Source organism: Schistocerca cancellata, chromosome 2 (assembly GCF_023864275.1).
Source record: "Schistocerca cancellata isolate TAMUIC-IGC-003103 chromosome 2, iqSchCanc2.1, whole genome shotgun sequence".
In the NCBI taxonomy this organism is placed as follows: domain Eukaryota; kingdom Metazoa; phylum Arthropoda; class Insecta; order Orthoptera; family Acrididae; genus Schistocerca; species Schistocerca cancellata.
In genome coordinates this window covers 13,352,399-13,369,519 of record NC_064627.1, presented here as the reverse complement: position 1 = coordinate 13,369,519, position 17,121 = coordinate 13,352,399, and the positions used below count along the sequence as shown (strand labels likewise).

Genomic DNA, 17,121 nt, shown 5'->3' with positions numbered 1-17,121 from the left:
TATCCTTTCATTCAGGAGTGCTAGTTCTGCATGGTTCGCAGGAGAGCTTCTGTAAAGTTTGGAAGGTAGGAGACGAGGTAGTGGCAGAAGTAAAGCTGTGAGTACCGGGCGTGAGTCGTGCTCGGGTAACTCAGTCGGTAGAGCACTTGCCCGCGAAAGGCAAAGGTCCCGAGTTCGAGTCTCGGTCGGGCACACAGTTTTAATCTGCCAGGAAGTTTCAAGTACAGGGGAGTCTGGTATGGGAAAGGATGGGAGCAGTAAGTTGCTGGGGGCTATAATTCACTAGATTATACTTGCAGCTGCACTCACATATTAGAAATTTTTCTACAGTGTGTGGTTGTGAGTAAGCAAGCTATTGTATGTGGAATAACCTCAGCTGCCCTAACGTGTCTGCCTGTTCATGTAAACTTAGCTCTAAAATTTGCTCCTCACAGACAGTTCTTTGGACATCGCAGTAGGTCACAAATATTATATGCCGAGCTGAAGTGCCGTGTGCCGAGATTTCATCAGTGCAAGTTACCTTATTTGGAGTTTGATTGCAAATCTATCAATAAATGTATGACAGTCTGCTGTATGGTGAGCTGACCCAAGTGGAAACAACGTAAGTTTTGAGAAGGAAAACACAAACCATACTATTGTAATGGAGACACTGTTGTATAGGTAATTGGTGTCCATATTTCCAGCTACAATTTTGTGTTCATACAGAGATTTAAGACCTGAGAGTGCACATTCAAAACTAGAAAGCTGCCTAACTTTGGGTGGCTTGTATATTGCACAGATAAGACACTTTCAGAAGAAAGTGTTTTGTTCCAGTGTGCATGAATTTAGGCTCTTTGTCCTTATTTTTGGACTTTAGCAAAGCCTTGCCGAGTAAATTTATACTTTTATATCCTATTACATTTGCCCTGCCTCAAAAGAGCACAGGGCTGGAGGGGGCACTCTACTTCAGCCACGTCTGACAGATTTATGACATTAAAGCTGAGGTCCATAAATATCCAGCATAACTCTACCAAGTGGACCAGTAAGGACTGCACACTTTCACACTAAGGTTGGGGTGTAGTGCCACCACGAGTTGCTTCCATTATAAATCTGTACGAAGAATGTGTGCCTCAGAAACGGGCACACCCAGCGCATTGCAGAATGTGATGAGAGTTCACAGAGCTGAACCAGTCAGGTAGAAGGCTGGAGAAGGCGGGTGAAACTGAAGGTCACCTACTTTTCTGCAGCAGAACTTGTGTCCCTTGAAGGTGTGCGAGATACACACAGGAAGATCCGTCAACATGATGGCTAGTATATGGCAACAGAAAATCAGAACTAATGGATAAGTGCAAAGCAATGAAAGGGCTGTTTCTGGGAACCAAACATTTACACAGAACGATTAAAATATAGGAATCATATTCCTGCTTTCTACTGCACTGTATTAAAAAATAGGCAAGAATGACTTACCAAATATTTGGTTCGAGAAACGTGAAAACATAATGCTGAAGTGTTCCATGGGCTGCAGCAAGCCAACTGCTGTCATATGTGAAACAACTTGAATTGGTGTAACTTCTAGAGAAGGATCAATCTTCTGAGCATGTAGCTGTTTTAAACACTCAGCTTCATTATCTGAACCAAAGAAGTTGAACCATGCTCGCCTACGTGGGCTGCACTGTGTCTGTTTCATCAAAATGCGTTCATTCTGCAACTCTAGTTTCTGTAACAACATATTTACTTCAGTGTTAGCTACTGTGCAATCATAAATAAGGATTGTCCTTGTGTAATACAAATTTATTTATTCCATTGTGGCACTCACACTAGATCATACACAATATTTTAACTTATTATCGAGATCTTATGAAAAGATGAAAAATATTAAAACAATAACAAAGACACAAACCATAAGAATTTAACTCTTAGCAAATCTTAGCAAAACAAAGATACTAGTAAGAACCATACTGGCATCAACCAGGGACAATTAGGACAGCTCCAATCACACTGACTACCAGACAAATCTATGTCTTTGTCGCATGAACAGCTTTGCCAACTTCTCAGTACATTTTAGTGACTTATTATTATAAAAACCAAACCGAGTACACATATATGAGAAGTAAATTAATATGAAATGTATTGTTCACTATCCATTTAGTTTTAGTGCCTGATGCATTAACAAGCATTATACAATGAAGTTACAAAACATATTATAATGGAAATAATATTACAGAAAGATGAGAGGTATCTATTTATATGATAAGGAAAGTTCTGGCATAATGTACAAGGGCTATTCAGAAAGTAGGGAACCCTAAGTACAAGAAATACATTTTACTATATACATCTGAAAGAGTGACTGTCATACTACTTTTCCACATAGTCACCAAACACATTGAGGTATTTATAGCAGTGTACAAGCTTTGAAAGACCTCTGTCGTAAAATTCTGCTGCCTGAGACTTCAGCCAGTTAGTCACGCCTGCCTGTAGTTCCATGTCATCTTCAAAACACTGCGCTGCAAGCCAGTTCTTCATCTTGGGAAACAAGAGGAAGTCACTTGGTGCAAGATCGGGGCTATAGGGCGGTTGAGGGAAAATTTTCAATTCGAATGAATCAAGGAGTTCTTTAGTGCGGTTTGCCGTGTGAGGTCGGGCATTGTCGTGCAAAAACAAAATTTTGTTTTGAACTGCTCTTCTAAGGCTGTGCAAAGTTTGACAGTACCCGGCAGAATTTACGGTTGTTCCACGTTCGAGAAAGTCAATAAGAAGCACACCTTGCCTATCCCAAAACACTGTTGCCATCAACTTCCTTTCTAACAAGGTTTGAAAATATTCTCTTAGTTTCAGGGGGGGGGGGGGGGGACCTTGTGTGCCTCCACTCCACAAACTATAATTTTGTCTCACAATTGATGTGTTGCGCCCAAGTCTCATCCCGGTTACTATTCAATCCAGTAATGAATCACCATGTTTGTGGTAGGTCTCCAGAAATGTCAACGTTGCCCCCATTCGCTGTTCTTTATGGTGCTCTGTAAGCATTTTGGGCACCCATTGTGCACAAAATTTTTGGTAGCCTAGCTTTTGAGTGACAAGGAACAAAGTCCGTGAAAACTGAGGAAAAGAAAGCGGAAGCTCCGTTATTGCGAAGCGACGGTTTTCGAGAGTAGTTTCGTCAACTTTAGTGACAAGATCGTCAGTCATAATGCTGGGGCATACACTCTTTTCTTCATCACAAAGGTTGGTTTGGCCATTTTTATATCGAACGCACCATTTCCACATGGAAAATTCACTCATTACGTCATATCCGTACACTTCCCACAGTTCACGATAAATTTCTATAGGTTTTAGGTTTTTTGCTGGCAAAAACCTTACCACAGACGCGCAGAGACGTTCCTGCTGTCACGGTCCGGTGCCGACTCAGCTGCCGAGCATGCACATACCAAAATATACGTGGTCGGTGGGTGCCTAGCGGTATCAGATAGAAATGTTCCCTACTTTCTGAATAGCCCTCATAAGTAAACTTAAAAGTATACGAGACAATGCACCAAATACCAGAAGCATCGAGTCACTGACAGACACTCTAAACAGAACAAGGACTGCACTAGCTTTAAAGAGTGTGTGTGTGTGTGTGTACGCCCACCCACACGTACATGAGCCTGTACAGCTACATTGTGCTGGCTGAACACACAATATCGGGATTGCAATTTGGCCAACAGACTGGGGTGAGGAGACGTGTCACGTTAGTCAAGTGAAAAGAAGAAGTGAGAATTGGGGACCAGGGTTGGAGAAAGACGGCAAGTGACTGGAAAGGGTGGAGCAAGGTTCTCGGGATAGGAATGCAACACAGGACAGTAACAACAGTGTCGAGGAGCGGACAGGAAGGCAGGTGCCAATCAGAGGAAGGGGAAAGGGGAAAGGGTGTAGATGCAGCGGGCTGGCAAAGATTGAGACCACGAGGATTACACAAAGAGGGACAGAGGAAGAATCTAGATGGCGTGGATTTTTATGCACACCCACTGTCAGGGCTCTAGCTGTCCATCACCTCGGTGCCTGGAAACTGATATGTGGTTAAGTTGTTTCCAGTGTGGAGGACAGAGATACAAGACCTGCCTAATTCACCCACCCGGTACAAGCTACTGCACTCATTCCGACAGGGGTAGAGCGACCAGCAAACACGGCCACACCGTACAGACTCTGCCGCAGTATCTACGTCTAATTTCGTGTCGGTGTGACCACTGTCCAGCTGTTGACATAAACGAATGCAGAATGACAAACCGTGACCGACAGCACAGTTGCTGCCTAGTATGACACACTCAAATTAACTGACTTCTTCACAGTTCGTGCACCCTGGATCCTACCTCCCGCAACCAGCTTTTCTCAACCGTACAGATGGTAGTTATTGTTCCAATGTGACCACCATTCCTGTAATTGTCAATCCACACCCTCAATCTGATAGCCTCCCTCTTCCCCTGTCCCACGCCCTACCTTTCCACCGCTCTTGTGCGTAGTACAGACGCACTGGCCCGACGTGTCATGTTCCTAACCCGTACACCAGTTGCCTGCCTCCGAGCTGTCGGCCCTGACGCTCACTCCCACCCTGTGCATCGTTTCTCCTGCTATCCACCCCACCTGACATGTGACTTAGTTCTGCTTCATCTCTCACATATTGTCCATTCATTTATTTCCCTATTTTCCTTTACATCAGTTATGCACGTGTGTCACTGGCCCCAAACGATGCAGTCCCTCTGACTTTTGTGGCACCAGATGGCACGGGCCACAGCCACTGAGTGTAGCACATGCTATCCTCTGAACCACCTGTCACAAGGATCTCAGGTAAACATTATCTGAACGAAAAATTACTAAATTTCATTTCATCTTCAGTTGATGCCTTCCTGAGAGACAATCTCCAATCCTTCCAAATTAACAATGTTGGTGAGGACCAGATGTGGCCTTAAGTCAGAGAAATACCCTAACAGAGATTTATACCACATAAACTAACAAACCATATAGTGGAGATGCCGAGTTGCAGATAGGCACAACAAAAAGACTGTCACAACAAATAAAGCTTTCGGCCATTAAGGCCTTCTTCAACCATAGACGACACACAAACACACACACACACACACACACACACACACACACACACACACACAGTCTCAGGCAACTGAAACCACCCATGTTATTACATTCCATCCTGGAATTTCCACTGTTCGCTAGCTTCTCAAGCAATGGAGCTGATCCCCTTTGGTACACTGTTACAGAAACAGCAACAAAAGCAGGCCAAATTTAAATGAATGAAAAAATCCCTGACATTAGGAACCTTTTATGGAAGTCTGAAATTTAGTACTTACAATAGTTTCCACAGTGAAACAATCTCAAACCTGGAAGAAAATCCAAAGAGATTCTGGTTGTATGTCAAGTTTGCTAGTGGCAAGACACAATCAATGCCTTCTCTATGTGATAGCAAAGGAAATACTATCAATGACAGTGCTGCTAAAGCAGAGTTATGAAACACAGCCTTTTGAAATTCCTCCACCAAAGAAAACAGTGAATATTTCAGAATTTGAATCAAGAACAGCCACCAACATGAGTAACTTTAAAGAATGTATCCTCAGAGCAGTGAAGCAACTTAAATCACTTAATAAAATCAAGTCTTCTGGTCCAGACCGTATGTCACTTAGTTTTCTTTCAGAGTATGCTGATTTAATAGCTCCATATTTAATCACCATGTATGATCACTCGCTGGATGAAAGATCCGATTCCAAAGACTGGAAAGTTGCACAAGTCACACCAATATTCAAGAAAGTAAGTAGGAGTAATCCACTAAATTATAGGCCCACATCAATGTCGATATGCAGCAGGATTTTGGAATACATACTGTGTTCAAACATTAGGGATTACTTCCAAGAGAATGGTCTATTGTCACAGTCAACACAGATTTAGGAAACATTGTTCACATGAAACAACATGCCCCCACAAAGTGTTGATTGCTATCAACAAGAAATTTCTAGATTTCCACAAAGCTTTTGACACCATGCCTCACAAGTTGCTTGCAATTAAATTGCACACTTACAGAAGACCATCTCAGTTATGTGACTGGATTTGTGATTTCCAGTCAGTGAGGTCACAGTTCATAGTATGTGATGGAAAGTCATTAAGTACAATAGACATTATTTCTGGCATTCCACAAGTTAGCATTTTAGGCCCTTTGCTGTTCCTTATCTATATCAATATTTTTGGAGACAATCCGAGCAGCCGTCTTAGGTTGTTTGCAGGTGATGCTGTCATTTATTGTCTAGTAAAGTCATCAGACGATCAAACCCAACTGCAAACCAATTTAAAAAAGATATGTCTGGTGAGAAGATTTGGAATTGATCCTAAATAATGAGAAGTCGTCCACGTGAGTGCTAAAAGAAACCTGTTAAACTTCATTTAAATGATGAATCGATCAAATCTGAAGGCCATAAATTCCACTAAATACCTAGGAACTACAACTATGAACAACTTAAACTGGAAAGAATGCACAGAAAATGTTGTGGGAGGGTGAACCAAAGACTGCGTTTTCTTGGCAGAACACTTAGAAGATATAACAGATCTACTAAAGAGCCTGTCTACACTATGCTTGTCCATAGTCTTTTGGAGTTCTGCTGCACAGTGTGGGGTCCTTACCAGATAGGATTAATGGAATACATTGAGAAAGTTCAAAGAAGAGCAGTACGTTTTGTGTAATTGAGAAATACAGGAGAGTGTCTGTGCCACAATAAAGGATTTGGGGATCATTAAAACAAAGGCATTTCTCATTGGGGTGGGATCTTCATGAAATTTCAGTCAGCAACTTCCTATTATGAATGGGAAAATATTTTGTCGATACCAACATACATAGGGAGAAACACTCATCATAATAAAATAAGCAAAATCAAAATTCGCATGGAAAGCTATAGTGTTTTTTCTGTACACTATTCGAGAGCAGAATAGAGAATCACCATTGGGGTGGTTCGATGAACCATCTGCCAGGCACTTAAGTGTGATTTGCAGGATATCCACGTAGGTGTAGATGTAGATGTAGATTTCCGAAATGTAATGTTCCATACGTTTAGCTCCAACTAAATTGCATGTTCAAATGTCTTAATTCCCATTGTGCGGCCGTAATCATGTTGGAACTCTTTTCACATCAATCACCTGAGTACAACTGACAATTCCAGCTCTTTTACACTTTGTGTAAATGGTACTGCCACCATCTGTAGATGTGCATGTCACTATCACATGACTTGTCACCTCAGTGTATTATGACAATAGTATACAATCTACATTTGATTGGGTCATATATGATGAAAATGTTTCTGTGGACCATTGATGTTCACCGTTTTTCTCCCGTGAAGATGTTTGTAATAACTGAAACTAGTAGAGAATAAACAAACAATTTTACAGTCGATGGCACGAATGTGCTTTTTTCAAAATTAACATTCCTCCCCTCGCATCTGGTATCTCCACAGTGGCCGTGCTACTGATCGCTGTGCCCGAGGTAAGTGGCCATCTTGAATTAGCTCATAGTCGAATTCACTAACAACAAAACTAAGAACTTCTTAAGAGTATTATTGTCTCATTTTTGTTTGTTCCAGAGCAAGAAAACTACACTCTTACGAGCATATTTGCATTAGCTGACATTTTTAGATTTGGCTGTTGGTTCCTACATGTATCTTCTTATAAAACACAGGTAAAAAATGCAGGCCAAACCATTTGATCTAAAACATTAATTTGTCCATCTCCCATATATATTTCGATTTTCATTTGGCTTACTGCAGTTGGGTTAACGTGTTTTCTGCATCAGAAAGACATTGTCCAAAAGTTTTAAGTCTTCTTCACTGTGCATGTCTCTGACTCAATACCTCTTCTAGAAGTTATGTGATACTCTACCCTTTCCATATTATTAACATTTTGTGGACCAAGTAAAACCATAAGTTGGGCCAGCCATGACTGTATTAAAAAGACCACACCCGAGTATAAGTTATATTATGATTTTCTCAATGCACGAGCCATCTATTGCTTGAAAACAGGACTCATCGGACACGAAAACAATGTACCGACATCTCGCTACCTTTCTCAGCTGGTGCTGCCTTCTGTTGCCAATTTCTATAATTATTTCAAATGAAACAATAGTGAACATAACACATTGACATAATTTGATGTGTGTACCCACAAGGTTTCATAGCTCTCTGTAATACTGCTAGAAATACATCATATCAGTTGAGTGAGAAAGGAATTTTGGCAGCTCAAGAGGCAGAAATTGTTCAATAACTTCACTTGCACATTTTTTTGTAAGGCTAATTATACTTTCTGCCATCATTTAAAAATTTGTAATCTACCAATGAATTAAAGTAAACATGAAAAATAAATAAGAGAGAGAGAGAGAGAGAGAGAGAGAGAGAGAGAGAGAGAGAGAGGCAGGCTCTAGCTTGGGAAGGGTTTTCTTCTGAAAGCTAGCAAGTTTTCATTCTCTCTTATGAGCCTGTTAATGACAATGCTTCTGCTATTCAGTGAGTGGTCCCCTTTACTCCTAAATTATTTACATTCTACCAGAACTTTCCTACTAAATTTAACCACTAATAATCCATTTTTAAACTACGTATGAAGTAAAAAGGATGAATACTAGAATTGGTAATGTTACAACAGAAGTAACTCACCTTAAGCAGTAGTTTTTGAGTCTTAAAGTAACTTACAGCAAAAATAGAAAGTGCAAGAATCAGCACAATTCTCCTCATCGTTCCACCCATTAGAAATACACAGACTGGTAAAAGGGCAAAACTCATTGCAGCAATATTTGACCAAACCTAAATATGACAGAAAGATTATTATTATAATATATAAAGAAAGATATGTACAGCTAAGAATTTTTTTTTTTTACATTTATTGCCATTTTACAGTTTCTTAGTAACTTGTATTATCAATATGGAGGAGCTTATCATTGAACATAACTACTGTCAGTTTCCAAAACATGAGCAAGATGCCAGAGATACATGTTAGAAGTTAAAATGGCTGTGTAATTTTCACATTCATTTCTGACACACACTTTTAAGACATACCTAGCACATAGTTTACAACCAAACATAGTAAATCATAGATGCAGACATTCCTGAGACGAAGCGATGCTCTCCTGTGTGACAGTGTGTACGCATTGTGTGGATCACTGATGAGTTGCCCTGCAGTCTAATCTCCTATTACAGATAATTATTAGCCCTGCAGCAGTCACTCCACGATTCGTAACTGTCAGCTTGCTGTGACTTACCAAACGAAAGCACTGGCAGGTTGATAGACACACAAACAAACAAACACAAACACAAAATTCAAGCTTTCGCAACCAAAGATTGCTTCATCAGGAAAGAGGGAAGGAGAGGGAAAGATGAAAGGATGTGGGTTTTAAGGGAGAGGGTAAGGAGTCATGCCAATCCCGGGAGCGGAAAGACTTACCTTAGGGGGAAAAAAAAGGACAGGTATACACTCGCGCACGCGCCCATACACACACACACACACACACACACACACACACACACACACACACACAGTGTGTGTGTGTGTGTGTGTGTGTGTGTGTGTGTGTGTGTGTGTGTGTGTGTTTTTTTCAACGAAGTAATTCTGAGTGTATAATTTTACTATGTTTAAATTTTAATGGCAGCTTGGACTTCCATGTGTTTTGAAACAAGCTCAGAAGACAACAGGAGCAGAAAGTTTCTAGCACCATGAATTACTAAAGCACCAACAACTGTAACCTAGCTGTAAACTGCACACAACTGTCGTGTGACTACACCTCGTTTCATCATGTTGAACTACCATTCCTGCTTTGACCCTCTCTTGGGCAATTTCATCTCATATCAGGCAAGTCAAAAGTGAACGTGTCGTATCACTCCTTCAAAGTTCGCTAAAAAAATATATATGTGTGTAGAAGTTCCACGTGGTACTTCTCCAAAACTACAATATTTTTATTTTCTGATGATTTCTTAAAACGCTACAGACCTCTCTAAATGAGAGTATTTGTGAAAATGTCACAACGAAAGGCAAAAGTGACACATTGTAGTAAAGAAACCAAAAGTGATATCTGAATTTATTTTCAATAAATACTTTGTTCCCAATACTATAAGACACAATTAATACATAAGATTTTTTCATTTTCTTTGGAAATATAAACAATGAAAATTTTTAACTTTTTGTGCATTTCAAAATTGCGTTTCAAAAATAAGAATAGTCACAGGATGTTAACTGTCTCGAGAAATGATAAAGTGGAAGGATTTCTAATTGTCAGCTACAACACTGTTGTCGTCGTCAACAGTTCACAGACTGGTTTGATGCAGCTCTCCGTGCTATTCCATCCTGTGCAGGCCTCTTCATCTCCAACTAACTACTGCAACCTACATCCTTCCGAATCTATGTAGTGTATTCATATCTTTGTCTCCCTCTATGGTCTTTACCCTCCACACTGCCCTCCAATACTTCATAGGTGATCCTTTGATGCCTCACAACAAGTCCTACCAACCGACCCTTTCTTCTAGTCACGTTGTGACAAATTCCTCTTCTCCCCAATTCTATTCAGTACCTCCTTAGTTACGTGATCTACCCACCTTATCTTCAGCATTCTTCTGTAGCACCACATTTTGAAAGCTTCTTTCTCTTCTTGTCTAAACTATTTATCGTCCATGTTTCACTTCCATACATGGCTATACTCCATACAAATACTTTCCTGAAAGTATCTGTACTTGATGTTAACAAACTTCTCTTCTTCAAAAACAATAAAACTTCGACCATCAGTTATTTTGCTCCCCAAATAGCAAAACTCCTTTACTACTCTAAGTGTCTCATTTATTAATCTAATACCCTCAACATCACCCGACTTAATTCGACTACATTCCATTATCCTCGTTTTGCTTTTGTTGATGTTCATCTTATATCCTCCTTTCAAGACACTGTCCATTCCATTCAACTGCTCTTCCAAGTCCTTTGCTGTGTCTGACAGAATTACAATGTCACCGGCGAACCTCAAGTTTTTATTTCTTCTCCATGGATTTTAATACCTACTCCGAATTTTTCTTTTGTTTCCTTTACTGCTTGCTCAATATACAGATTGAATAATATCAGGGAGAGGCTACAACCCTGTCTTACTCCCTTCCCAACCACTGTTTCCCTTTCATGTCCCTCGACTCTTATAACTGCCATCTGGTTTCTGTACAAATTGTAAATAGCCTTTCGCTCCCTGTATTTTACCCCTGCCACCTTCATAATTTGAAAGAGTATCCCTATCAACATTGTCAAAAGCTCTCTCTAAGTCTACAAATGCTAGCAACATAGGTTTGCCTTTCCCTAATCTATCTTCTAAAATAAGTTGTAGGATCAGTATTGCCTCACCTGTTCCAATATTTCTGTGGAATTCAAACTGCTCTTGGGGAAAAGCAATTTGGATTCTGTAGAAATGTTGGAAAACGTGAGGCAATACTGACCCTACAACTAATCTTAGAAGACAGTATTTTGCAGCCAGTTCAGTAATTTTCACACCTGTCAGCACCTGCTCTCTTTGGGATTGGAATAAGTACACTCTTCTTAATGTCTGAAGGTGTTTTGCCTGTCTCACACAACTTACTCAGCAGATGGAAGATGTTTTGTCATGGCTGCCTCTCCCAAGGCTATCAGTAGCTTTAATGGAATGTTGTGTACTCATGGGGCCTTGTTTCAACTTAGGCCTTTCAGTGCTCTAAGTTTTTCATGCAATATCCTATCTCCTATTTCATCTTCATCTACACCCTCTTCCATTCCCATAATATTGCCCTTAAGTGCATTGCCCTTGTATAAAGCCTCTATATACTCCTTCCACCTTTCTTCTTTCCCTTTACTTAGAACTGGTTTTCCAACTGAGCTCCTGATATTGATACAAGTGGTTCTCTTTTCTCCAAAGGTCTATAATTTTCCGGTAGGCAGTATCTATCTTACCCTCAGTGATATGCCTCTACATCCTTACTTTTGTCCTCTAGCCATCCCTGCTTAGTCCTTTTTGCCTGCTTCATTTACTGCATTTTTATACTTTCTCCTTTCATCAATTACATTCAATATATCTTCTGTTACCCAAGGATTTGTACTAACCTCGGTCTTTTTACCTACTCGATCCTCTGCTGCCTTCACTATTTCATCTCTCAAGGCTACCCATTCTTATTCTACTGTCTTTCTTTCCCCATTCTTGTCAATGATTCCCTAATGCTCTCCCTGAAACACTCTACAACCTCTGGTTTCTTCAACTTATGCAGGTCCCATCGCCTTAAATTCCCACCTTTTTGCAGTTTCTTCAGTTTTAATCTACAGTTCATAACCAACAGATTGTGGTCAGAGTCCACATCAGCCCATGGAAATGTCTTACAATTTAAAACGTGGTTCCTTAATCTGTCTTACCATTATACAGTCTATCTGAAACCTTCCAATGTCTGCAAGTCTCTTCCACTACTGTGGTACATGTAGGCTTGTGTCTATCTTGGCTACAATAATGCAGTCACTATGCTGTTTGTAATAGTTTACCTGCATTCCTATTTTTTAATTCCTTATTAATTCTACTCCTGCATTACCCTTATTTGATTTTCTATTTTAACCCTGTATTCACCTGACCGTAAGCCTCGTTCCTCCTGCCACCAAACTTCACTAATTCCCACTATAGCTTTAACCTATCCATTTCCCTTTTTAAATTTTCTAACCTACCTGCCCAACAAAGGTATCTGACACCCCACACACTAATCTGTAGCATACGAGTTTGCTTTCTCCCGATATTTATGTCCTCCTGAGTAGTTCCTGCCTGAAGATCTGAATGGGGGACTATTTTACCTCTGGAATATTTTACTCAAGAGGACATCATCATTTAACCATACAATAAAGCTGCACGTCCCCAGAAAACATTACGGCTGTAGTTTCCCCATGCTTTCAACCGTTTGCAGTACCAGCACAGCAAGGCTGTTTTGGTTAATGTTTCAAGTCCACACCAGTCAGTCATCAAGACTGTTGCCCCTGCAACTACTGGAAAGGCTGCTGCCACCCATCAGGAACCACACGTTTGTCTGGCCTCTCTACAGATACCCCTCCATTGTGATTGCACTTATGGTATGGCTATCTGTAAAATGCATGAAATTCTTAAACTGTCAAAATACTTTTACATAAACACGAAATAACCTGAATTTTTTGGTTATTTCAAAATTATTTTCTCCAAAACCCCATCTAAATGTTCTAAAAATTTCACAGTACATTAGTTGGTCATTGTACTTAGGGAATATGCAATCAGAGTACTTGTCCGTACGAAACATGAGAATTTTTTTAGAGAGTTTTAGCTTTACTCTCAGGGTAAAAAAAAAAAAAAAAAAATATGGGCACTTAAATATTTAAACTGATGCGATTTTGTCATATGATGTCATGGTTGGAGACCGTGGCTGTTATTTGAAGACAAATGAGGATGTTGAGACAGCAACCAGCCACAAATTTATTTTAAGTCTCTTTATTCAAGAGGTACCGTTACCGGTTTTGAATCATTACAATTCATCGTCAGATGGCTTTCATGCCTTCATTACAACATGTGCTGTGTTTTTTTACCGATCAGTAATCCTAAAACATAAATAATACATAATTATAAGCACGTCACAAAGATGGTGGAGCTGCAGATCTGCATTTCATGTGAGTCACACTCCAATGCAAATCTCTAACAATGATCTTTGTGACGTGCTTCTGATTATGTATTATTAATATTTTAGGGTAACTAATCAGTAAAAAATGCAGCACATGCTGTAATGAAAGCATGAAAGCCATCTGACGATGAATTTTAACGGTTCGAAACTGGTAACCGTACCTTTTGAATAAAGGAACTTACAATAAATTTTTGGCTGGTTGCCTCAACAACATCAACATTTAGTCTGATAGCTGATTTTAAATGTCATGCAAAACTTATTTCTGAATCAAAATAATTACTTTACAAAATTAAAAGTGAGAGGGAAAACAATTTTGTTTGAAAGCATTTTCTAACAAATGAGATACAGAATATTTATACCCATTTTTCTTTTTATTATTCATGAAGTATTATTGTCTTCTGTCATGATTTCACTTCATAACTTTCCATGAATTAAAATTGCCTAAAATGTAACAACACTGCACTGTTGAAAAGAGTTCAATTGCTTTTTCCATCTGCTTCTCACTGAACTGTTATAAGCCGAGTTGAATTTGCACACCCTGCAAGGAGATTCCAACAAGAGCAGTACTTGGGAAATGGGAACTGCACACTGACCTTTTTGATGATTGCCATTTAAAAGCATTAGCAGGACCATGAGGTGTCAAAGAAAACTGTTTTATCTTGCAGCTCATGAGAGAGAGAGAGCTATCTATCCCACCCACCACTGACTGTCACACACACAAGAAACGAAGTTGCTCACTACAAAGTCTTCTAACTGATATTGTGGTCTCTGCATTTCACACACATTAAAATGCTGCATTTTGTGGAGAATCATTCTTGCAAAGTATGTGCCACTCCGGAATGCAACCCAGTAGTGATTCCATTGAATTCGTACCACAGGCTTCATAGCAGACCACTCTTCTCTTTTTAAAATGGGATTCCCTTAATGCACTTTCACTTACAATTAAGTGTTTCACATTTGTTACTGATGTTGATATGTTGTGTACAAATCCAGTAGCATCTCCTACAGTACCAACAGCTTCATGCTGGAGATTAAATCTTGTTACAAGATGTTTACAGAGACCTCCTACCACATCACATGCAGTTTTTACGTGATGATCTGCTTGAAATATCCATTTTTTGTCTTTATTTCTGTACTACAGTGTTAAACAAGCACAAAGCAGAAAACAGTTTTTAAAATGAGATGCTGCATCATGAGTCACATACACATATTAAGGAAATACATTGCCTCTAGATGCTATGTCATCAATTATTATGGCGACAGCGTAGCACGCATGTCAACTGTCATGAATGAGATCATCACTGACAACAGCAAAACAGTGTGATGTTCCAAGTAAGTGAGCAACACACATGAATATTGATACCTGTGACGTGTTGAGAGGCCAGACAAAAATGTGGTTCCTGAAGAGGGGCAGCAGCCTTTTCAGCGATTGACTAATCTGGCCTTGTAACATGAACCAAAATGGCCTTGCTGTGCTGTTACTGTGAAAGACTGAAAGCAAGGGGAAACTACAGCCGTAAGTTTTCCCGAGGGCATGCAGCTTCACTGTATGGTTAAATGATAATGTCCTCTTGGGTAAAATATTCCAGAATTCCTTTCTGCAAAGCAACAAACCAGTCCTCAGCAGAATCGGAATGAAGAACTAAGTGTCAGCATTCTGAGATGTGGCTGATTTTACTTCTGCTATGGCGGTCTCCCCCATGAACCATGGACCTTGGACCTTGCCGCTGGTGGGGAGGCTTGCGTGCCTCAGCGATACAGATGGCCGTACCATAGGTGCAACCACAACGGAGGGGTATCTGTTGAGAGGCCAGACAAACATGTGGTTCCTGAAGAGGGGCAGCAGCCTTTTCAGTAGTTGCAGGGGCAACAGTCTGGATGATTGACTGATCTGGCCTTGTAACATTAACCAAAACGGCCTTGCTGTGCTGGTACTGCGAACGGCTGAAACCAAGGGGAAACTACAGCCGTAATTTTTCCCGAGGACATGCAGCTCTACTGTATGATTAAATGAAGCAGGCAAAAAGGAATACAAACGTCTCAAAAATGATATCGACAGGAAGTGCAAAATGGCTAAGCACGGATGGCTAGAGGACAAATGTAAGGATGTAGAGGCTTGTCTCACTAGGGGTAAGATAGATACTGCCTACAGGAAAATTAAAGAGACCTTTGGAGAGAAGAGAACCACTTGTATGAATATCAAGAGCTCAGATGGCAACCCAGTTCTAAGCAAAGAAGGGAAGGCAGAAAGGTGGAAGGAGTATATAGAGGGTTTATACAAGGGCGATGTACTTGGGGACAATATTATGGAAATGGAAGAGGATGTAGATGAAGACGAAATGGGAGATAAGATACTGCGTGAAGAGTTTGACAGAGCACTGAAAGACCTGAGTCGAAACAAGGCCCCGGGAGTAGACAACATTCCATTTGAACTACTGATGGCCTCGGGAGAGCCAGTCATGACAAAACTCTACCATCTGGTGAGCACGATGTATGAGACAGGCAAAATACCCTCAGACTTCAAGAAGAATATAATAATTCCAATCCCAAAGAAAGCAGGTGTTGACAGATGTGAAAATTACCGAACTATCAGTTTAATAAGTCACAGCTGCAAAATACTAACGCGAATTCTTTACAGACGAATGGAAAAACTAGTAGAAGCCGACCTCGGGGAAGATCAGTTTGGATTCCGTAGAAATGTTGGAACACGTGAGGCAATACTGACCTTATGACTTATTTTAGAAGAAAGATTAAGAAAAGGCAAACCTACGTTTCTAGCATTTGTAGACTTAGAGAAAGCTTTTGACAATGTTAACTGGAATAATCTCTTTCAAATTCTGAAGGTGGCAGGGGTAAAATACAGGGAGCGAAAGACTATTTACAGTTTGTACAGAAACCAGATGGCAGTTATAAGAGTTGAGGGGCATGAAAGGGAAGCAGTGGTTGGGAAAGGAGTAAGACAGGGTTGTAGCCTCTCCCCGATGTTATTCAATCTGTATATTGAGCAAGCAGTAAAGGAAACAAAAGAAAAATTCGGAGTAGGTATTAAAATTCATGGAGAAGAAGTAAAAACTTTGAGGTTTGCCGATGATATTGTAATTCTGTCAGAGACAGCAAAGGACTTGGAAGAGCAGTTGAACGGAATGGACAGTGTCTTGAAAGGAGGATATAAGATGAACATCAACAAAAGCAAAACGAGGATAATGGAATGTAGTCAAATTAAGTCAGGTGATGCTGAGGGAATTAGATTAGGAAATGAGACACTTAAGTAGTAAAGTAGTTTTGCTATTTAGGGAGTAAAATAACTGATGATGGTCGAAGTAGAGAGGATATAAAATGTAGACTGGCAATGGCAAGGAAAGCGTTTATGACGAAGAGAAATTTGTTAACATCGAGTATTGATTTAAATGTCAAAAAGTCGTTTCTGAAAGTATTTGTATGGAGTGTAGCCATGTATGGAAGT

The 17,121-nt window shown here is 40.1% G+C and overlaps 1 protein-coding gene across 1 annotated transcript in view; it reads right to left on the bottom strand.

Annotated features, from left to right (window-relative positions):
- LOC126161310 (uncharacterized) overlaps nt 1–17,121 on the bottom strand; it is a 187,599-nt gene that overhangs the window by 41,660 nt on the left and 128,818 nt on the right. The window contains exons 5-6 of the mRNA XM_049917063.1: nt 8,646–8,792; nt 1,447–1,696 (exon numbers count right to left, since the gene is read on the bottom strand). Of these exons, the coding sequence (XP_049773020.1) occupies nt 1,447–1,696; nt 8,646–8,792 (397 nt within the window). The remainder of the gene's footprint in view (nt 1–1,446; nt 1,697–8,645; nt 8,793–17,121) is intronic.